The sequence below is a fragment of the Athene cunicularia genome (assembly GCF_003259725.1).
Source record: "Athene cunicularia isolate RWA chromosome 5 unlocalized genomic scaffold, athCun1 chr5_part2, whole genome shotgun sequence".
NCBI classification, from domain to species: domain Eukaryota; kingdom Metazoa; phylum Chordata; class Aves; order Strigiformes; family Strigidae; genus Athene; species Athene cunicularia.
The window spans coordinates 6,120,085-6,142,929 of record NW_020799102.1 but is presented as its reverse complement, the minus strand read 5'-3'; the positions used below and the strand labels follow the sequence as shown (position 1 = coordinate 6,142,929).

The 22,845-nt window shown below is 46.4% G+C and overlaps 1 protein-coding gene across 1 annotated transcript in view; it reads left to right on the top strand.

Annotated features, from left to right (window-relative positions):
* SLC22A18 (solute carrier family 22 member 18) overlaps positions 1-22,845 on the top strand; it is a 61,532-nt gene that overhangs the window by 3,435 nt on the left and 35,252 nt on the right. The window contains exons 4-5 of the mRNA XM_026850447.1: positions 1,364-1,509; positions 2,263-2,395. Of these exons, the coding sequence (XP_026706248.1) occupies positions 1,364-1,509; positions 2,263-2,395 (279 nt within the window). The remainder of the gene's footprint in view (positions 1-1,363; positions 1,510-2,262; positions 2,396-22,845) is intronic.

Sequence of the window (22,845 nt, the reverse complement as noted above, 5' to 3'; positions counted from 1 at the left end):
GGGGGTGTAATAAGAGAGAAAAATGTGTAGCTTAGGTTAGTGGGTTTTGTTCTTGTTTGATGCTTCTAAACAGCCATGAGAAGATGAAGCACCGGTTTTACTCTTGAGTAACAAAACCAGAAAAGCCCCAGACTGTGTAGTGAATCGTGGTCTTTAGGTTACAAAAAGCTAATATAAGCTTCCCTGGCTTTCACGTATACAGTGAAGTTTGACCTGTACCTCTTCCTCAACATGAAGCCCTTTAATTACTTATGTTTAGCTTTGTTTGTAGACCAGTCTTGGGATTTTCTGGGGGGTTGTTTCTTTTAGTGTAAGCACAGCTAAGGGCTACACAAGGTAACATTCATCTCCTAACTGTAATATGCAGCTTCAATAGAAGGAAGGAAGGAGGAATTGAAGTGAAAAGCACTATCTAAGGCCTGGTTTATGGTCATAATTGCTAGGAACCCTTTCTGTGGTACTCTCAGACTTTGTCCAACTTAGCTTTTTAAAGTACCTTGGAGCTGAATCAAAACCTGACCCAAAACCTGATCTGCCTGTTTGAAACAAATTTGAGTCCCTATTGTGATGTCTTTACTGAATCTAAATAGAAAACTACCTATTTATTTTCTTTAAGTGATGCAAAATGAAAAATATTGCTTTGAATATCCTCTGGAAAGAAATTGGAATAACTTCAATTGCCTTTGAACCTGAATTAAAAAATTAGCTAGCCTGATTCTCTGGTCTGAGCCAATTCCGGGTCACAAAGTAAAATTTGAGGGTGCTACGTGCTCTGAAGTGATGATACTGTGAATGAGTTACTGAGCTGAGCTGCTGTAACTGCCTCTGCCTGTGGCTGGTCATTAGCAGCTCTGAGATAAACATTATTTATTCACTGAAATGCCAGGGGAGGACACTTAAGGACATACTCATTATCTTGTGCTTATGAGGGCTCTGAAAATGGACTGTGGCAGTTGCTGGCACATTCCCTTGTTAAACCAGTGTCTGTTGTTAAACTGTGCCCGGGTTCCCAGGTGGGCAGCTGGTGCTTCAGCACTGGTCCTTGCACTCCTCCTTCAGGCAAGGCTTTCACTTTTGGGGAGACTTTGTTTTGGTTTTGAGTTTGCTTTAAGTTTTGGTGTGGGTTTTTTTGCAAGGCAAAGTTTTCTATTGCTGGTAGTCAGCAATGAAGAGAGGTTGTCCAGTATTCAGACCCAGTGAGGTGAGCTCCTCTTTTGGGAACTGAGCGCTTCTGAGAACGTGCTCAGCGCTTCCCGTGGTGGATAAATGAGATGGCCATGCAACTTCATCCCTCTGGGTGCGTTTCACTTGTAACGACCTGCATTGTCCCACTTCTGAAAACCCTGTACCATTTCTGTACCAGGTTTGCAGATCAGTTTGGCACCAGAGCTGCCTTAATTCTCTCCTGTGCATCTGGAAGTGCCTTCTTCCTGCTCATGTCCATCTCCACCAGCATCCCTCTCCTCTTCCTCTCCAGGCTGCCAGCAGTGTTCATGCACGGGCTACCAGGTAAGGTTGGTCAGGGCCGAGTGGCTTTCTACATTGCTTTTATTGCCTGATACCTCTCTTCTTGCTCACATTGCTGGAAGTCAACAGGCTCAACAGCATGAAGCAAGAAAGGAGAAACATTTGATGGTCATCAGGGATGAAATGGTGTGAACGTGAAGCAGCGGGTGTATTGGTTATGAAAAGTAGGGCTAGTAGTCCATTGCCCTAGGTCTGTCTTCCTGTATGATCTTGAGCAAGTTGCTTGAATTTCATCATCCAGACAGGGGTGACAATCACTTTCTGACAGCAGTGCTGTCCCAAACTTGTGAGCTGCCTTCTTGCAACCAGGATATTTTATAGGAGAGCTTTTCCCATTCTCCTGGTAATATGACCATGCTGGTCAAAATGAAATGTGATTACAAAACCACCTTCTGTTACCCACCAAGCTGTTCTGCTTTAGTTTGGCCTTTCCTACATGTTTCTAGTAAAACCCATAAACAACTTTTAGCTACTGGAAGTCTGTGTAAGTCCTTCAAGAGGACTCAAGTTGATAGACTGTTAAACCTCTTCTTGCCACTTGTGAAGTGGTTTGAGTGTTTTTGTTTCCTGTGACTGACAGGCTGATCCGACTCCACTCAGCACTGTGCACAAGCATTTGCCCTGGGGTTGTAAAGACCATTTTGTGGCAGACACTGTTTTTGTGGCCTAAAACTGTGTATACCTGCTGCTCAGACCCTGTGGCAAGCTTCTTTCAAGGGATTTATTTCCCTGCAGGTGCTCAGAAGGTTATTACAGACCTGACTAATCCTTCCCAACGCGCTGATGCTTTGGGGAAGCTGGGTCTTTGCTTTGGAATAGGAATCATCATCGGCTCTGCCCTGGGGGGTGTCCTCTCCACCAAATTCAGGTGAGTGGCCCACTTGTTCCGTGTTGGCCTCGTTCAGCCACTGAGGGAGCTGCTAAGAGGTATTTTGCTTTCCCTTCAGCTTTTAATGATATCTTACTGCTGGTGGCAGTAGAGGATCGTACCAGAACTCAAAATTTTGCTTTGCATACTGCCACAAAGAACTACTCCCACAGTTTTTAAGGAGACCTTGTTGAAAATCTCATCTTCCATCCACTTAAACTGATTCTAAAAGATGTTGAAGTGAGAAATGGAGTCTGTCTGTCTCCTGGTTGTCTTCTCTTTGGAGCTGAGCGTGCTGAAAAGCAGCACACAGTGCGTAGCCTGCTTTTAAGAAAGAGTGTTGTACAACTGAGAAATCAAAGTTGGGAGCAGTGTGAAACTCGTGGGGAAATTGGTGGCAAGACCTTGGGGAAGGGGAAAGCAAGCTTGGGACAGTGGGGAAGAAGAGTGAGGAGGTCTAGCCCTGTCACAGCACGGTGAAGCACGTACCTGCCCCTTCCCTGTTTGCTTTCCACTGTGTGGCACATCATAGCTGCAATCTTATGTGCTGCAGTAGGGAAGAAATGCCTGATTGTACTGAATTTACCAGTCTGTTCATTATTAGGAACATAAAGGAAGCTCAAAAGGTGTGGTGTGTCAGAGAACTTTGCCGGCAGGGAAGCGCTAGTGGTTGTAATCTTCCTGGGAGATTCCCCAGCATTTTTCCAGTGGGTGAAAAAAAATCCTTTGTGAACTTTTGAGAATTTATTTTGCTCTTTTTTTTTTTTTTATGGACACTTGCTTCTGCAGATTCAGGTTAGCATGGAAATAACTTTTTTCTTACCACTGTGAGCATTAGAGCTGCTCTACAGTGTAGAACAGAGGTTAAAAGTCCTTAGGGGAAGCTGTGGTTTTTCAGAAATCGGGTTTGTCCTGGAAGGGCTCACTGTGACTGGCAAGTGTTAGTGTCTGCTCGGTATCCCTGTCGGTTTGCCCGCCAGTGCTGCTGGCAGCTGCAGCTCACCATCACAGCCACCCAGCACCACCGTACCAGTGTGTGTCCCACCTCCCCTCACCTGGACAGCAATGCTATCTCATCAAAAATCAGTTTTCATGAACTTCAGGCATCTAAGTCAAACATCATTGATTTTTTTCATGATCCTTGTCCTAGTGCAATAAGCACCACAGGCTGTGTGTGGCAATACATCCCCTGGGCATTTTGCATAGGGCACCCTGGGCTAATGTGGGGCGTCATGCATCATGCTCTGAACCCTGTTCTGTGTCGATAAGTGTTCAGGTGCTGCAGCCACGGTACTTCGTGTCTCAAATCTTTGCAAAGGTTAATGGAGTAGAAGACTTTAACCTTGCTGCCTTAGAGAGTAGCCCCTGAAAGCTCTGTTTGCTGCTGTACCTTTGCAGCGTTGGGCCAAATTAACTGCTGCAGACAGCCTCAGGAGTTTTCTTCCTCTCGCTTAAAACCTGAAGAGGTTTTTTTTTTTAATTCTTTTGTGGTTGGTGCCTGTTCTTTGTTGGCTGATTGACGCAAGGCTGGTTCAGAGGATTCATTTTGTAGTTGTTACTGGGGATGTAGTTGTTATTTGAGATGTACAAAATATTAACTAATTCAGGATTTTAAAGTATTTATAGATGTGGATGGTTGAGTGGGATTTTAGTAAGTATTATTTTTAATCAAATGCAGTCCCTTCTGTATGTTAACTGTCTGAAAGTAGAAGTTACCTCTGTTCTCAGCTTAATCTCTGCTTATATGCCCATATTTAAATATCAACATTCAAGTAGCATTGTTATTCAGCAAAAATTTATGGGGTGTCACTTACCAGCATGTTCATCGGTTGCTGGTTTATAGAAAAATCAGCAGTGAGAGAGAACTCCCTGTTGCAGTAAGAGACACTTGATTGCTGTCTGGCTTGTGGATGTCGGGGCTTGGCGTTGTCGGACAACAGGACTCTTCCAGACTCTCCAGGTTGCTGCTTATTTTGAAAGCTTCTGGCCCTTGTATTTTATGCCTGCAACATAACACTGAGAAAACGGAATGTTGCCCACGGTTATGGGACAGTAAGGGACCTGCACATGAACACCTACATGGCTTTTGCCTTTCCCGTCGCAGGGGGTGGTTTCCCTCGCAGCCGGCGGAGGGCAGCTCTGCCTCGCAGTTCACAGAATCACAGACTTGTCTCGGTTGGCAGAGACCTTCAAGATCGTCCAGTCCAACCATTAACCTCACACTGACCGTTCCCAACTCCCCCAGATCCCTCAGCGCTGGGTCAACCCGACTCTTCAACCCCTCCAGGGATGGGGACTCCCCCCATGTCCTGGGCAGCCCATTCCAACGCCCAACAGCCCCTTCTGCACAGAAATGCTTCCTAGAATCTAGTTTAAATATCTAGTCTAGTTTGTGCTGGAGCATCGCCCTGCCGTGGGCTCGGGGCTCTTCGGCCCTGCAGCAGGGCTGGGGAAAGCAGCCTCTCTGCCTGGAGCATCTGGGTTTCTTCATGAGGATCTGTGCTTACCTCTGGAAGGATGGTAGGAAATCCCATTAACAAACTCCAGGGTGCTGGCAGGAGCCTTCTGACCGACCTGACATGCAGAGATTTTATAAGCAGCAGCTCCAGGCTGAGAAGGTCACTCTGGGTGTTTGGTAGCAACCTTCACTGCAGCCAAATGCCACCTTTGTTCTGACACGGTGTTTAGCTCCTCTGCCAGATTTCTGTGAAAGATTAGAGAGACCAACCTCCTGATTTTCAGTGTTTTGGCTGATACTGGCGGTGAGCAGAAATACAGCCCTGCAAGCAGATGAAGACAGCTCTGTGCCATGAAACAGCCCCCAGAGCACTCCCAGCACCTCTGACTGTGTCTGTGCCTCTGACCTGGAGGGAAGGGAGTGGGTGTCACGCTATGGACGTACTTGAGGCTCCTTGGCCCTGCTGCCATATCCCACAGACTGGCTGTTAATCAGCCCTCCCTGTTTCCCACACTTGCACAGGGAGGCTCCAGCTGTACTCAGAGCTGCATAATTACTTCCGTTTTTTTCATAGAAGAATGACCCAATCTCCTTTCTTTGAAAAGAAGCATTTCTGCCATATCATGGAAGAGCAAAGCTGGAGATTTCTGTCCATTCTGCATTCTTTGCTTTCCCTCACCACAGAGCTGGCCAGCATTCCCCGTCTGTTGTTGACAGCATTATTCATATGTTAGCAGTGGTTTGTATACAAGAGGGGGTAGAATTCAGCCTCAGTTCCTCAGCTGATGTCATTTTGGTATTATTCCACTGTATTGTATTTACCATTGATGTACTTGACCTAAAGAGCTGGTCTGTTGTTGTTTTCAATGTTGGAATAATATTTGTCAACCCTTATTTATGATGGGAGCCCCAGGAAATTGAATGGCTTTTTCTGATTTGCACAGGATTTTTTGGATGTCAGATCCTGACCTCCGCTCCTAAACTGTAGCCACCAGTTCCAGACCTTCCTTTTCCACTCTCTAAAGCCCTACACTTTGCCCCCATGTTTTCCACAACTTTGAATGAAGCTGAGCAAAGGAATTTTGACTTTTAGTCAGACTGGACATGTTTTATTTGTCGAGTGTGGCTTTGCCTTTTCCAATTAAAGGGGCTGCTTGCCAGCTGGATTTGCCTTACTGAATTTAATTGCTGGAGACCTTGCTCTTAATATATAGCCCAAACTGCATACCACTATGAAGAACATTCTTTCTATGGGCAGGGTGATGGTCAGGCAATTTTACACCACCTGAGGGTGAGGTATAAGCCAATTTATTAACACAAGCAGTTTTAATCTTAACTATTTGGTAAGTATTTTCATGTTTGTATGCTTTTATCTTTTTAATCAGCATTTTCTGGTAATTTATCAGTTGGATCAGGATGTGGATGCAAAAATATCTAGCTTGAAAATAATAAGTTCAGCTGAGGTCTCCAGGTTCTCTGAGAGTCTGCAAACTTCATGACAGCTCATCCACAAAAGGTGACTAAGAAAAGGAGCATCACTTGCTCTCTGCAAATGTCCTCTCCTCCTTGTATACTTACTGCAAAGCTGTTAGAGGACCACAGGCTGTAGGTGACCATGTACCCCTGGAGAGAAGTGGTTTGGTATTTGTAGTAGACTTTTGTGGCAGCAAAAAAAAAAAAAAAAAAAAAAAAGGCTGGATTAGTCTTCAAAAGTTGAAAGATGAGCCTAGGTAGCTAATTACAGAGATTTCATCCTTTCTTCTGGGACTATGATTAATTGCATTTGGCTGCTTCTTTCTTTCTAACAAGGACATACAGAAGCTTTGCTGCATGACCCAAGATTTGTTTGCTTTCTATGGACAAGGAGAGATTTCTTCATTTTAGTGACTCAGCTGTAGGCTTAAATCTCTTGGAGCAATTATTCTTTTGAACTTGGGATTTTCCTGGCCAAACCCCTTTGGTTTCTTATTTAATATTATTACAGCAGGCTTTAGGGGTAGGTTTTTTTCTCCCTGGCTGTGCTATTATCCTTATTCCTCAAGGGGAAAAGGAGCTTGTTCACCCGGAGTAAGGAATTGCATTTCTTTTCAATAACCCATTTGAACAATGTCCTCTGGCAGGGAATTTCTCATCACTTCGCAGCAGAGTGGAAAAACTGTGGGTGTTGAAAGGGCTGAAGGTTGGGAGCTGGGAAGGCGGGTGGGAACATGGCAAAGGGTGAGAGGGTTGTTCTCTGTTTCAGGACAAAGCAGGGCATTCTGCTGCTGGGAGCTGCTCCTGCTCCCTTCCAGTAGAAACTGTGGTATTTCTCTGCCTGGGATGATGTCGATCGGTCAAGCAGCATGGATCGGTGACACTTGTACAGGCGTTGCTTTGTCCTTTGTATTGAGGGACTTTGGGGAGAGGGAGGTGGTGTCTGCCTGCCAGCAAGTCATCCACAAGCTGCAGTGTGGTCTGTCACTGTTGGTTGAGCTCTGTGGTGCCTTGGGAGAGATGGGGAAAGAATAGCAAATGAACTCTTTGTCAAGGAGCTGATGGTTTGGGGAAGGTGCAGAGGACCTCAGCTGTGGCCTTCTGTGAAAAACAAAACAGGATCCAGAGATGCTTCTTCTCATTTACTCTGCATGACAACACTCTTAGTTTTGGAAGCTATGGTCCCAAAGATTGTAAGGTCTATGTTAACCAGGGCTGGATAGAGGAACATGCACATCATACCTCCACAACTTGTTGGTTCAGAGTTCAGGTCTAGGGCACTTTTCTTCTCTCCTCTATTCCCCGCACCAGAGCTGTCTTGTTCTGATGACTTGTTTAACCTATTCTTAAACCTGAGAAATGTCTCAGTGCAGTTTGGGTGGAGTACAGCTAATCTTAGACATCTACGGTGGAGACAGCTACATCTAAATTTGCTGTTTAGACTCTATGTGGTTGATGGAGAGGCACAGACACTTCTACAGCACCATTTACCTCCCCATGAAGCAGGCCTTAAACAGATCAGGAAACGGTCCATTTCTCAAGCTTTCTGCTTGCTTAACACCCAAGCCCCAAAACTCTAGCTCTGGCCATTAACATGTTGTGCCTTTGGTCACAGTCCTGGAGTTTGCTGATGGATTGTGAACATACCAGGAGTCACAAGGATGCAGGTCCCAGGCAGTTTCCCCTGTCTGCCTTCATGCAACAGACAGGGGTGCACTAAGCTCTTCCTGCAAACCTCCACCCACTTACCACTTCTAGGCCACCAATTTTAGATTTGGGTCCACTGGCTTTCTCCTGTTTACCCATTGGAAGATGACCCTGACACTGCAAATGTGCCCTCGTTTCCCCCTTAGCAGACCTTCAGTAAACCTGGCTTTTCCATGCTCTCCCTACAACCCCTGCTCTGACCTTCAGTGGAGGAAGGCATGATGATGGGGCTGAGAGCTCCTCTTTGGTCCTTCACCCATAGGTGGGGCCCTTTCTCAAGGGAGGAAGAGTGGGGTTCAGGGCAGGAGTGAGCAGCTCGTGGGAGGGAGAGCCCATGCCTTGTGCCTGCCCTCATGGGGTATGGCTGGGGAAGGCTGGGCTTGCTTGAGCTAACGGGGTGCTGGTTGGCAGCCCCTTCCTCAGCCTTGTCAGGAGCTCCTCATTTTTGTTCAAAACCCTCTCTCCCTCTTAGCTTTCTGCAGAGGTTTGGTGGGAGGGCTGTGTGTGAGTGTGGCTGTGTCAGCTCACAGGGGATGTCCACCTGCCCCCTCTCACCACAGCACCCTCCTTCCTCCTGGGCATCTCTAACCTTTTGGGTTAGCTGCTTCATCTTCCCAGGGAAACCATGATGAAAAGGCATTTTAAAAAAAAAAGTAGTAGAGGGAGCAAGTATCCAGAACTTCCTTGTGTGGCTGGCTTGTGCTGCTTAGACAGAGAGCTGATGTTTGGGGGCTGCTGGGAATTGATTTGCACCAGAACCACGGGAAGAGGGACTCCTGGCATGGTTTGCCTGGTGTCCGTCTGTGGGTTGACAGTGGTTACCCCAGCAGGCAGGCAGTTAGGAAATAAAGGGGGGGAGGAAATAACTATGGGAGAGCTAAGGAAACTTCCCCGCTGCCTTCTCCAGCTTTCATTGTGCCCGTGTGCTGGGGGAGGCTGCCCTGTCTCGCTACCCCATGCCTGGAGTCAGAAAGTGAGGGGGTGGTGGGTGAGCAAAACCCTGTTTTGTGTGCGTGGTGGCTAGATCGCAATCAAAAATGAATGTGTTTGTGAAGTTACCTCTTCTAAACAGTTATGGGTGTTTGAACACCGCTCCCCTTGGCTGAGGCTTTGGAAGCACTGGGTTTCTGTGCGGCGTGGTGCCCTGCCTGGTCAGTTGTTAGCTGTGTTCCTGCAAGGTTCTGTTGAGGTGGTGGCTGATCTTTTTTGTCTAGCCTGGCTTAACAGCCCCAAGTAATAAGTGTTTAAAAAAAAAAAAAAAGGAAAAATTAAAAAAAAACAACCCCCCCAAACTGGAATTTTATGGAAAGGCACGAGGTATTTTGGGTCTGGCCTCTCTAGCAGAGGCAGTGTCAGAAAGCTCAACATGACCCTCACCGTGTAGGTTGCACAATAAGGCAGTGTCTGCTTATGACTCACTGGAGCTTCATCTGCTCTTCCCACTCCTGGAATATTTCATGACTGGGCAGCAAATCCAGCAGTTATTACTGAGGAGTGAAATCCAGGGAAATACTGTTTTCTTTGTTAACAGAAAATAGAAAGCACAGAATAGGCTGTGGTTAAGTTCCTGAATTGGGATTTGGGACTTGGCTCTGCCACAATTTTCCTGTGATGTCAGTAAGTCATCCCATCCCTCTGAACTGGTGTTCCTCATGTATAATATGGGGCAATGAGATGGTTTTTACCTTCTCTCTCCCAATACATTTACAGTATTGCTATTTAGATTATACAGCTTGTGCAAATATCTACTACCTTGAGGGAATGCATCCATTTTTTTCTGGATGTATCCTCCTCTTCATCCCCTGGTGTCCTGGGCAGACGGAGTCTTTATGAGCCCAGCTACCATCCCATTTTTGGATCTTGTTTATTTTTTTAAAAAAATTGTTTCTTGAAAACAAGTGCCATCCTTCTGCTGTCCCAGAGGTTGGGGGCTGAGTCTAGCAAAAGCTAGAGGGACCTGGAGGGCAACATGGGGCGGCACAAACTTTCTCCGTTTGTGCTTGCACATGTTTGTATGGACAGCCCTCTCCTTTACATCTCCTAATCCTTTAGATTCAAAGGGTCATGCTTACGTTTCATTCTGATCTGGTTCAGTGAATGAACCCAGCCTTGTGGTGAGGCTGGGGCAGGAAGGATGTGGTGCCTGTGTGGGAAGGACTATCAGACGAGGGAGGGAGGGGAGGTCGGGATGAACGGAAAAGTGTGGATTTGGCGTGTGAAGGGTGGGCTGGGAGGAGTTAGGATTTGAGGAGCTGAAGAGTGAAGTTCTGCAGGAGAAAGGCTTAGTGCTTTTAGATGTATTGGGTCATCTGGGACGGTAAGATTGGAACATCAAGTGGCTTGGGCTGGGAGGAAGCAGTATATCCAAAATGAACCTTCATTTGCCATGGGAGAAGAAAGGGGATAGCACATCCAGCACTGTTGCTCTCCTGTTTTCCTCCTGCCTGAAATACGGCTGCTGTAAAGGATGGGTGGAAAAGCAGCCCTTTTGGAGGAGTTTTGGGTTGGGTATTAAACCCTTCCTGGTGTTTCTCTTGGCCATTGCTGTCAGATTGATGGGACTGCCTGGTGGATGGGGAGATGCAACACCCCGTTATCATGGGTTGCCAGTTCACTCTGTGGCTCTGGGTTCTTGGATGGGGTGTTCAGAGGGGAATAAAAAGGGTCTGACCTTTGTGTGAACTACACCAACTTCCATGGCCCCACCCAGGGTTTTTGCTTCCTGCAGTCTCTTTATGAAACCCTACTCACAGCCACTCCACCAGCCAGGGAGAGCCAAAGGTATGTGAAGCATTCAGGCAGTGAAAGCAGCCAGAGGGCAAAGGAGTTTCTGAATGGCCATCTCCAGGCTAACCCCAGCACTTGCTGGGGCTTGTCTCTTTAACCTGACAAATCATGGGTTATCACAGCCAAGGGAGAACTTCAGTGCCAGCATCAGGAACATTCTCTGTAGCATTCAGATGGCAAGCTCCTGGCTGCTCAGGCTGAGCCCTGTGCACTAAGGGGTGCAACAAAGGCCCTCACGCACAGCTGGCAAGCAGAGATGCTGATCCAAGAGGAGGGCAATGCGAATGGTGTGATCAGGGAGGCCAGACACCGTGGTGAGGGTCTGTTGGTGCAGAGGGCACAGCGCTGTGTTTCGAGCCAGCAGTGGGTCTGTGCCATAGCACATGCAGAAGCACTCCCAGTTTGCCCAGCTGGCGTTTGCAGGAGGCAGGGCAACATGTCGCATAGGGTTGTATCCTGTTTTGGGGGATATGGAGCAGCAGCTTTGGAGGAGTAGCATGTCTCGTATTTAACTATAGTTTGGGAGGCAGCTTGGATGGCCTGGGAAAGACACAGACCCTTATACGTTTGTTAGAATAATTTGCTTTCCTTTACAAACACTTAAGAGGCTCTGCTCTGCTCTCTAACTGCCCTCTAAAGCAGAAGTGCATCAATCAGGCTTTCCAGAAATTATTTTTTTTTTTTTTTTTTCCAGCTTCCCACTTGGGGATGTCTAACGTGGATTTTCAGAGGATAGGAATTTAGCACTCAGGATCTGAAAACTTTGCATATTTTTGAGCATCTGAGGTTTTCTTCTTTACTTGTTATTACAGCAATTGTTGCTTGCATTTTAATTTATTTTTCTTGATGGAGAGGGGATTACACATCTAATCCTTTGTGGTCTGTATGCAGAATTAACTTTCTCAGTCTCACTAAATGTTCCTTTATTCTGTGATATTCTAGGCTGAAACTTTGGACTAATTACTTCTTTCCAGAACTTCACTCTCAATCCTTTTGAAATGTGCACCATCTTTATTTTTATGGGATTTGATTCATTTCTCTTTTACCCCAGGGTATGTGATCTGAGACATATTGAAGTCATTGGAAGTGTTTCCTTTGAGTTGGGTTTTAAATCAAGCTCTGAGTAAAGAAAGTTGTAGAGGAAGGAAGTAAACCTCCAGAAACTTAAAAGATTCCTGCAGGATATTTCTTTTAAAAACTTGAATAATTAGAAATCCCCTGGGAAAAGCCATCTGGGGAGCATCTGAGCAATGCTTACAGGAGGCCAGAGTCTTAAATGCTGTTCTCGGACTTTAAAAAAGGGGGGATGAAAGACAGTAATGCTCATTAAAGCTGAGGATGCTCATACATCAGATGTTTAAGCTTATTTCCTACAGAAGCTTAGAAAGGCTCTTTCCTGATATAAAGCTGTATAACAGATTATCTGTATTGTGTGTGATGTGCTTCTTTCCCCTCCCTTTCCGACTGTCCAGACACAGTTGGATGTGAAACAGATGATGAAGCGATTCTTCTGGCTCATGTTTTCCGGTGTAGTCCCGGATATTTCCCAGTCGTCCAGGAATGACTTTTCATGGCAGAAAGAGACTCACTTCTAGATGGACGTACTGATGTTTAGAAAAGAAATTTTGAAACCATTTGTTGAAGAACTCCCTTAGGGTAACCGGAAGAGCCTGTGGTTGGTGACACCAGGCTCATGCCTCGCACTACACCCACGTGTGTTCTCATTGCATGCGATTACACGGTCTGGGATGTGTAATTGCCCAGTTGTAATCTGTCCACCCTACCAGAAGATGCATCGGTTTGATTTTGCCTGGGTGTTGTGTGGCAAGCACTTTTCAGACAGAGTCTCTCGGCCCTTAACAGATTCATAAAGTTTTTCCTGTGGTTTGTATAAAGCCTGATTATTATTTTTTAAATTGTTTTATTTTTTGGGGATGGAGGTTCAGCTGTGGCAGGGAAGAATTTGCAGTAGCTAGAAAAGTACATGCGCAGTGCAAAGCTGCTCTGGATAGCAGTAGGGCTAAATTGTTCAAAAGGTTTCCAAAACACAAACACTGCCTTGACTATTACAGCATCCAGTGTGAGCAAATCCCATTTACCCTTCTCCAGCTGTGCCAGTTCATCCCATTCTGTGCTGGTGAGAGGCAGGGTGCCCACCAGGAAAGGGAAGGCAATCAAGAGCCACATGCATTGGTCACCTACCTCAGCCTAACAGGACTCAAGGTCAGATGATGCAAGAATGGCTGCTAAATACTTACCAGGAATAATTCAGCTAGGAGATAAGGCCTAGTTTATCTGCAGGTCTGCCCTGAGAGGGGGACGCAGCAGTGAGCTTGGAGCCAGGCAGCAGCAGCAGCCCGTAAGGGGGAAACTGCAGGAATGCAAATGGCATGTTCTAACGGGCAGTGAAGCTGTGTGATGGCACACCCGGGCACTCTTTTATTGTGGATGAGGATCTATTTCTGGACTTTGGAAATGAGCCATCCAAAAGTAAATGTTTAGTCAGCCTTGCAAACTGTCTGAAATGTATGACGTGCCTGTGACAGGGTGGTTTTATGGGGATGGGACTGATCTTTGCTAAATGAGATTCTGCTATAAAGAAAATCTACATTTAAAAGAGATGGTTAGGTGTGGGTAAAGTTTAGTTTTCTGTCCTAGAGAGCTGAGCTTTAAGGGAGAAAAGAGTGTCTGCCACTTCTGCAGGGACTCATAAATGGCATGGGGGGGCTCTCCCTGCTGTGGAGGTTGTGCCCTTCAAAATGAGCCCTGACTCTGTGGCTTTGGCACAAAACTGACGGTTGCTGTCATTATATGGTATGGAGGCACTTGGCTTTGTGTTGGGGCAGGCTCCTTGCTTTGACTAGGAGCTGCAGCTGTAGCCTGGAAGGGCAGGGAGAAGGTGGTGCAGTGAAAAGCAGGGCTTGGTCACAGTGCTGGGAACACCATGGCCACTGGAGCAAACGGGGACGTGCTGTCAGACACCAGACTGGCATCTCCACCTTGAGTCAGTGATCTGGGGACATGCTGCCACGGAGCGACAGCGAGCTCTCCCGTGGGGCAGAGTGGGCCCACGGCGGGGCACTGGGTGATGTGGGGCAAGAGGAACAGAGGGTACCAGCAGCTGAGCACAGTGGCTTGGCCAAAACCCAGTTGAGAGTAGAAAGCCAGACCTCCAGTATTTGGCTGTTGGAGACCTGCAGCTCAGACTGCATGATGGGGCTGGGGCTGGGTTTAGTTCATCTGCGAGAGGAGCAAGTTAGAGAAGTGGATATGGGTTCAGGTTTCAATTCTGCTCCCCAGGGCCATTCCAGGTGCTCATATACAAACTTTTGGCCCAGGCCCATCTCTAATTAGGCATATTCTTTAAAAGTATTTTCCTTCCTCAGCTCCTATGCTCTTGGCTTGTCTCCACTAGCCCTCTTTGCTGTGCTAGAACACAGTTTGCTGGGTATATTAATTGAACTGTTTACACACCTGGTTTCCTGCAAGAATAGACACCTAGCTCCTTCTTTTGAAAAGTCTAGCCCAGAGGCTGTAAACAGGAGTTGTGCTATGTCTGGAAAAGCTGAACTGTTGCTTATCTGCACTCCCTCGGGCTGTGGGAGCAGCAGCAGCTGCAGACATGGGTCAGTTGAGCATGGAAACCAGCTCACACACTCTTCTCACCAGTCCTGTCCTCCTGCCTAGCTCGGGACCTCCAGCAGTTGAGGAGCTCCCCTCTTCACAGTGTTATTCCCTTTTATTGTGATGGTGACAGGACAGGCCCTGTCACCTGGCATTTGGGTCAGCTGAGATGCATATTTTGCCTCCTATATGAAAGCTGGGGATGTCATCCTGGAGTTCTGTCCTGTGCAGGATGGCTGATGGGACGTTCCCTCTCTTTTCATGGCTTTACCTTCCACGGTTAATTTCTGTCCAAAGTCCCCAAAAGCAGTGGTGGGTTCATCACCCCTTATACTCTTCTAGTCATGGCTGAGGGGCATCTTTCATAAGCCATCTTGTGGCTCGAAGAGTGACTGTGAAAAGAAAAAGTTGGTAAGGCTTGTATGGTGACAATCAGATAAAATGGTTCCTTGTAATCTCTTTGGGCTTAAAATGTATAAGCATAAACAAATGCCATTGAACAATTTTGATTTCATGGTATAAGAGGAGGAAAAAGTCAGCACAAAATCACTTGGCTGATGCTGTCAAGGATTTCTGCTTCTGAGTCAGGCAGCAGCGGAAAACCCCATAGAGCTTTCTGAGATGCTAAAACAGACCTTCAGACTTTGCTGGGGAGTCCTCCTTCACACCAGTGTGTGCTCTGTACTGCCTTCAAATACACTGATTTTGTGGACATGCTATCAGCTTCTGAATCCTACTTTGCAGCCGTTGTTTTATTGTGTGACACTGAGTTTTACGCTGCTGCTTCATTTCTTTGCTGAACGTTACTTGAACTTCATCTGGAAGATACCGGCTAGCCTCTGCGTAAGGCTGTGAGTTGGGAGGGTTGGTGTACTGTGCTGTTGGTGGTCTACAGGCTATGGACTCTGATGCTGATGTGCTGGGCCTTGGCATCTTTAACTTTCGGTACTCTTTGAGGTTTCTGAAGCACTGTTGGTGAAGAAGACCCCTGGAGGAGTTCCCCCAAGGTAGGCCCTTGGGAAGGGACATGCAGATGCCTGGTCTGGGAATAGGGAACGGGAAATCAGATGCACCTTAGGGCAAAATTTGCTATCCAAATCCCAGTCCAGCTAGGAACGGAAATTGCTGCTGTTCTCAAAGCACTGGACTGGACTGGGATTACTCTGACAAGGCCCCACAGGCTTCCAGAAAGTCCCACAAAGTCATCGAGTGGGGAATGAAAGAAGGCGTGATACCAGCTTGTGGGTGCTCTTGCCGCAGGGAACTCCAGCAGCTCTGTCCGGGACCAACACAGCTTCTAATTGCCCAGCAAGCGGTGACTTTGTCGTTGAACTTTATGTTGGCGTTGATTCCTGCTTGGCTGCTGAGTGTTGGTTATATGCCATAAGTGTTACGAGCTGTAAGGGCTGGGAAATCTCAGCTCTGGAAAGAGGCCCAGAAGGATGAAGGTGGCAGGTACTTTCATCCAGGCTTGCGTCAAAACCCGTCACGGGTGAAGAGGAGAGGGTTTACGCTATCACCCCACTTACCTTTTTCCCCTTCTGCGTAATCATCTCCTTCTGCCAAAAAACAAAACCTGGGCTTTTGCTACAAACCAGTGGCTAGCTGGATCCAGCGTGAAGCAGCATGACTGTTCATGCTGCGCTGTGTGCTCCTGCTAATGGTATCAAATCAAGCAGGAAATTATTTTTGGAGCAGCAAGGCATGTTGAAACCCAGCAGAAGGCAGCTGTTTGCGTAACCGGAGTTGTGGGAGAGCTGCCTCCCTTGTTGCCAAGCGCTTGACTTCCTATACTGGTGAGAAACGATTTCCCTGCTCCCGGCAGCATGAGCAAATCCCCTCAGGCTTGGGAGGCTGGGCTTGGTCCAGCATCCATCATTCCTGTAGCGCCTGCTTCGCTGCTCTGAAAGTCCCTGGAGACTTTTCTGCAGGGATTTGAACTACCTGATTCTGACTCCTTAGATCACTGCTCAGCCCTCTCCTTAACAAACAAGCTGCAAAATAAAGGGGTCTGTTTGGAATTTCAAATGCATTTTGGTTAACTCTCAGCAGAGGTCCACATCTGGCACACGGCCCATGCTGGAAGTCAAACATTAGTTCTGCCTCACTTGGAGCATCTGCACTGTGTTTTCATGCCCTGCCAGGGTTTCCAGCACCGGTTCAGTGCCCCGGCAGTGCTTGGGCTGCCTTCGCGAGGATGTGTCCTGGCACGCAGCTCCTTTTCAATTTGGCTCTTTCAGCAGCTCCCAAGAGCCTAACAGGGTCTTGTTTTGTGGGGGTGAGGTGTGGAGTGGGAGTGTCTTGGCATGCTGCTGCCTTTTCACTCTCTGGCAATGCCATTTGTACCTTTTCTTTCTGCTCCGTCACCTCTCAGAGGTGGCTCCAGCTGTACACTGATGGATCTCCTATGCAAACAGGTTTGTCACCCTGGGCTCTGCTTGACTCTCATACCAGAGCAGAAATAGATCCCTTCAGTCTTACAGTGAAATGTTGTGCCCTGTAAAAGAGCATCATTAATGTGGGTCATAGGATTGCGTTAGCCAGAAAGAATGAAATAAAGCCACGGCTGCAGAGATGGCAGTTGACCTGGTCCAGATGGGGCTTAAATTCCTGCCCTCAGAATGTGTTGCTTCTGCATAGAAGGGAAGGACCAAGCCAGCGTGGAGAGATTTCGAAAGCTGCCATGGGGGTATAAAGCCTTTTTTGTTTGTGGGCTTATTATGTCATCACTCGGTCATGCAAATGTCGCCCCAGAAGAAAGACTTTTTCACATTACTGCCTTGTTCTGGAAAAGTCCCTCCCTGATTATTCATGACCACTGATGCCTTCAGCCATGTGCCGCTGTAGGGTGTAAAGAAATTCCCTGACGCAGTGAAAGGCAGGAAAAAATCCTGTACACCCAAACTGAGTCAGTCTGAAGTATTTATGGCTTTCCAGTAGGGCAATTAATTTCTCATGCAGCCCAGTTATGGTTAGAAAAGGTGTCTGTCCTGTGCCAGTTGAAGTTTGTTACCGTTATATGAATGTTCACTAGCAATGAGACCCCAAGCTGGAGGGATGAGCAGGGAAATCCCCATGATCTATAAAAGTATTGGTGAAGTAGATTAATTTAAAAAAAAAAAAAAAAGCTGTTGTTTCACTTTATAGTAACCTTTCAACATAAGCGTTTGATTGTTTCTGGGCAGTTTGGTAATAGATGATGGAATCTTTTATTTCTGCCTGTCCCGTCCATGTCTAGGATTGCAACTGTCAAATATTTCACTGTCCAAGACTGTTTAGTGCCTCATGTTTTTAGTTGCAAATACAATTCTTTTCCCCTTGCCACTTAATTGTTCCCTGTGGCATCGTTAAGCCCCGTGCCTTCAGTTTTACTTCATTTGATTTGGGAGGGAGACAGGATGGGGTGGGTGCACCCTCAGAGACGTCCCAGATCCACCCTGAGCATGCTCCCTGCCCCGCCTTTCAGCTCTATTTCTTTTCTTTGTAGTGCTATTGTTGTCCTATATCTTTTGTGCCCAGATGAGGGGCTTAAAGAAAAGCAGTGGAAATCCCTTGTTTAGTGGCTGCTTTAACTGGTCCCTCACACTTTGCTCCAAAGCCTTCATATGGTCAACAATGCTCCAACCCAAATTTCTTGGGACCTTAACTGAAGCATTTATTAAGCTGTACCCAAAAAGATTATCACATTTCCTGACTGTAAAATACTACCCATCCCATAAAATGAAATTAGTAGGAGCCTTAGAGGCTGATAATCCTGCAACGCAAGGAAGGAAGCAGCTGCAGAGTTTGAGGAGCACTATACTAAATTAATCTGTTTGAAACCACTAATGTAAGTCCTGTTACCTCAGATGAATGGCATAGTTATGTCTGAACCGGTGCCTCTATTTCTCTGCTGATGTTTTACTGAAGGGTAGTTCTGGGGAAGGGTTTAATTTCTCTTGTCGCCTTATCTCTGTGATCCACTTCAGTTCCATTTCAGTGACGTTCCAGTGAAGTGTAAGACTAAAAAGGGGTTTATTGTCTCTTTGAACTGTATTTTGCTTTGAGGAATGAGAGGATATAATTGTAACATAGGAAGGACAAACTGAACATGTTCAGGCTTGTCCTGCCTGATCTTTGCCCATTTTTTTTTTTCTTTTTTTTTTTTTTCTCCTTGCAGCTAGCACTCATGACTGGGATTTTCCAACCGATAAAGTCTTGGCTAGCCTAGGGGCTAATATGCTTTTAGCTAAATAAGCTCTCTGGATGGCTGGATGTGCGGTTTCTTTTGATGCCCGCCAAGACCAGGGTTTGCCACTTTATTTGTGTTTGCCACCAGAGCATCAATCTCTTGCTGTTCATGTCTGCAGGATGAATGCAGAGGAAGTCTTGGGCAGATGGTTTTCATATTCCCTCGGGGATAATTTTTTCCACATGTTTAGTGATCTTTCAGTAGTCTCTTCTTTTTTTTCAGTCATGTTTAGATTTTACTAGAAATAGGTCTGTGGAAGAAATTAAAGGCAAATATTAACCGGACTTAAAGTAACCCAAAAAGAACATCCCTAAAGCCTTCAAATCCCATAGTGTTTTGCTTTTAGAATACCTCATTTATTAGTGTAGTTGAAATATAGGGTTTGTTGGCTATATCTGTAAACACCATAAATTGTGCGTAGTTTGTGTCATTTAATAAAATCTTTGCCTTTGTCTGAGGCCAGCTTAACTACTAGCCTTGATAGGAAGCAGGGATTAAAGGTAAAGATGTTGGTAATAAACTCATACCAACTTTGTTCCTTAACAGCTGCTATCCGATAACTTACTAAAGAGGAGTGAATTTCAAATCCTTTCCTGCTGCTAATCTGCGTCTGCTCTATGGCTGCGCTCTTTGTACTGGGTGCTGCCATTTTGATGAAGATTGTCAGCCATTGCATTTATACTGCTGATGTTGGGCTGATCAATCCTGCAAAAAAAATTTTCAGCTCTTCCTGACTTTGCACCTTTTCCATGATGGCCCCGGCTGATCTTTTCCAACCCCTTCTCCATGATGTCCCCAGTGCAGTTGGGATTGTAGTGTTTCTTGCTAATTCCTCATGATCTGCGTGGCTCGTTTTACTTTGACCCTGTGGTTTTTACTCAGTCCTTCCTCATACGAGTTTCCACTGACTCAAATTTATGATTTGAGTCAGGGCTCCAGGATGCATCCCTGGGGCAAAGCCTTGTTTCTAGGGCAGCTGGTTCCTGGGGAGCTGGGCCAGCCGACACCAGTGTGCAATGGCAAGGCTCCTTGGGAGAAACTCTTGAAACAGTAATAGGGATGTCACGTACCTTCAAAATTTACACCTGTGTGTTTCTCGTCAGTGGTGCTGTAATACACAGCACTGGTGTTGTGATGTCAGGGTGCTGCAAGACACAACAAGTTGTGAGTTCCCGTTGCATCAGTGGTGTGGCTGGGGCAGAAGAAAAGGCTTTTGGGGGTATCCAGGGAAAAGAAAGAGTAGAGGAAAACTGTGGCCCACTGGTCTGAGCACTAAACTTGCATGTGAAAGATCTGATTTTTAAGGCTTTTTTCCACCATTATATTTATGGGACCTTACCCTGGGACACTTAGGTTTTCTGTGCTTCATTTCCCTGTGAGTACATACGGGGTGTTTGCACCACTGTCACCCACAGGGGTGCCATGAAGATAAATTGTGAGATTTGAAGTCTGAGTTTTTCAGCTGCTACTGCATTAGGTCTGTCTCTGTATGTAAGAAAGGAAAACTTTATGTAAGGATTATTGTGAGGACTGATGGGGACCCAGGTCTGGAGATCCTTGTACTTTGGACACCCCAGTGCTATACAGCTGTACATCCAACAGCTCTGGCACTTTAAAGTCCATGTTTTCATGGTTTTTCCCTGCTGAAAATAAAATTGAAATGAAACAGAAACACACAATTCTTTTTCATTGTGCACTCAAAAGAGAAAGAACCACCTGCTAGTCACCTCTAAAGGCAAATAATTTCCTCATCAACCAGTTTGTCTGTTTATGTGGACCTCTTTGGTGCACTGAAAGCAGCCAGCTTCTACAAGGGTCCAGGATATCACAAGCACCAGTCTAAAATCCTCATCGCTGCCGACCGCTAAAGAACATGGCCCATTGCTGCCTCGAGTAGTAGCATCTAAAATACAGGTGTTCCCTAAGATGTCCTGCCAAAGGAGCGTGTGGCCTCTGGCTCTTGCAACACCAGATGGCTTGAAATGTAAATCTTCTAGGTACAGCAAACCCCAGGCACGCAGTGGGCCGGCGTTGCGTTCATTGGAGCTACAGAAATGTATAATCGGAGGTTTCCAACCTCCTTTGCAGGCAGCTGGCGGCTCACACACTGCTCACCCCTCCTTGTTTCCAGCTGCTAATTTGCAATTAAACGTAACTAAAAATACAGTAAACACTCTGCTCGCAATTTTCCGTCTATCAGGTAGTTTGCAGTTGCCATCATTTGGTGGTGAACGGAGCAGGCTTCTGCCGTAAGCGTGTGCCTGGGTGGAGAGGCTGCCCATGAGGCTGCCTAAGATGTGGTTCCCACCCAGCGCTCCCATAAATACCAGTTCAGCACAACGCAGCTGATACTAACTGGCATCCCCGTAGGTGGTCTCAGTAGCAGGGCCAAGATGCAATGCGGTGCAAGAAAGGAACAAAGCGCTTTTTCTCCCTAAGGGGAGTGCCTCCAACTGAGAGCAAAGGTGTGGTAGGCAGTGCTCGAAATGCAGCCGCTGCACCAGGTCTGCAGGTAGAAGATGTTCATATTCGGGGGTTTGGCAATGCTGCAATCCGCTGAAACACGCAAGGTGCATAGAAGACCTGCAATTACATGTGACTGGTATGAAGTACAATAAATCTAATTCATTACTCCAAAAAGTGCAGGCAACCTCAGTTAACACTGAATGTGCTTTTTAACCCAAATAAATTATTTTTTGCTATGCTAAACGAAATAGTTAAGAAAATTCATCATTCAGTGCAAAGTTTCTTAGCTGTTCTTTGGCTAGTGTTTGTCCTGCAGCCTGTGTAGGGGAGAAAACTACAACAATTTGCAAATATGAAACACAAAGCAACCTCCTTTCTGAATATATTTAACATGCAGAAACCATTGTCATTATGGGATGAAGGAAACAAAATGCTTAATTGTGACAGTTCAGTAAATATAGTAACAGTGAGACCACTCCTGGTTTGAGTGTATGAAGCCTGCCCAAGCAAGCAAACAGTGTACCTTTAGTTTATGGCTTTGCCCATTATTGAAATGGAGTGACTCACTTTTCTCATGCAGATGGCTCCTTCTGGGGTCAAACTCTTCATGAAATTAAATCATCAGCAGCACAGCCCTCAGGCTCTGTCTTTGCTGGAGAAAGGGTTGTTTTCAAGGGAGCTGTTGTGCAACTGAAGAGGTTGGAGTGGGATGCTGGAAGGTCTTCCACCTGACGTGTGAAATGTTTGATTTGTGACTTTTTTTATTAGTGTTCCAACATTGCTTCCCATACAAAATTAGCCCTAATGTGTCCTATTTCGTTACTAGACAAAAAGGCACTGGAGCCCTTGATGCAGCACAGTAAGATTTTTTCACACTTCGAGGTATGAGGTGTTGGCTGCCCCTACTTGTTCCAAAGCAAGATCAGTCTGTGCCGTACCTCTGATAGGATGCTGCATTTACAGTTACTTACCTCAAGGCAGAGAAGTAACTTGTTTTGCCAGGGATTATGTAGTTTAAAAATGTCATTCACATGGATGTGGTCCTGGTAAAAGATGACATTTAAGTGTCAGACTTGGCTAGTCAGTGACTTCGCTATTTACCTCGTTAGCCTTGGGGTGTGGGGTGTGGAGAGAGGCCTTTTGCATGACACAAGGATCGCTCTCTTGGATCATTGCAGTAGCTTTGCCAGGGCCCTGCTTGCAAAAGGGACTGGCAGAGGAAGAAACTCGAGTCCTTTGGTGGGCTGATGATGGGGCACCTCCAAGCTTTGGCAAAACAGGTCTTTGCCTGCAGCATTAGACTGTCTGCCCACAGTCCTGTTGTCTACTTGCCTGTGCCAGAGTGGCGAGAAGACATGCTCATTGAGGAAGGCCAGAGCATCTGGTGTCTGTGTCTGTTTTTGGCAGGTGGGAGAGGTCGTCTTGGAAGTAGCAGTCACTGCCTGTCTCCTCAGTGCCAGCAAAGGCAGTGGTCCTGGCTCACCAGAGCGCTCTTATGTTTTCTTTCCCAGCCGAATCCTACCCCTTCCCCTCACAGGAACTATCCGGCCCCCACCCCTCAATCCTTGGGCAGCAAATTTCAGCTCTGCCCACGCCGTGCTTTGAGCCAGCTCTGAGTAAGCGAGTGCATCATGATCGGTGAGAGGTAACAGCTTCAGCCGATGCCAGAGTTGCAGATCCTCCAAAGTCACTGCTGAGAGCCAA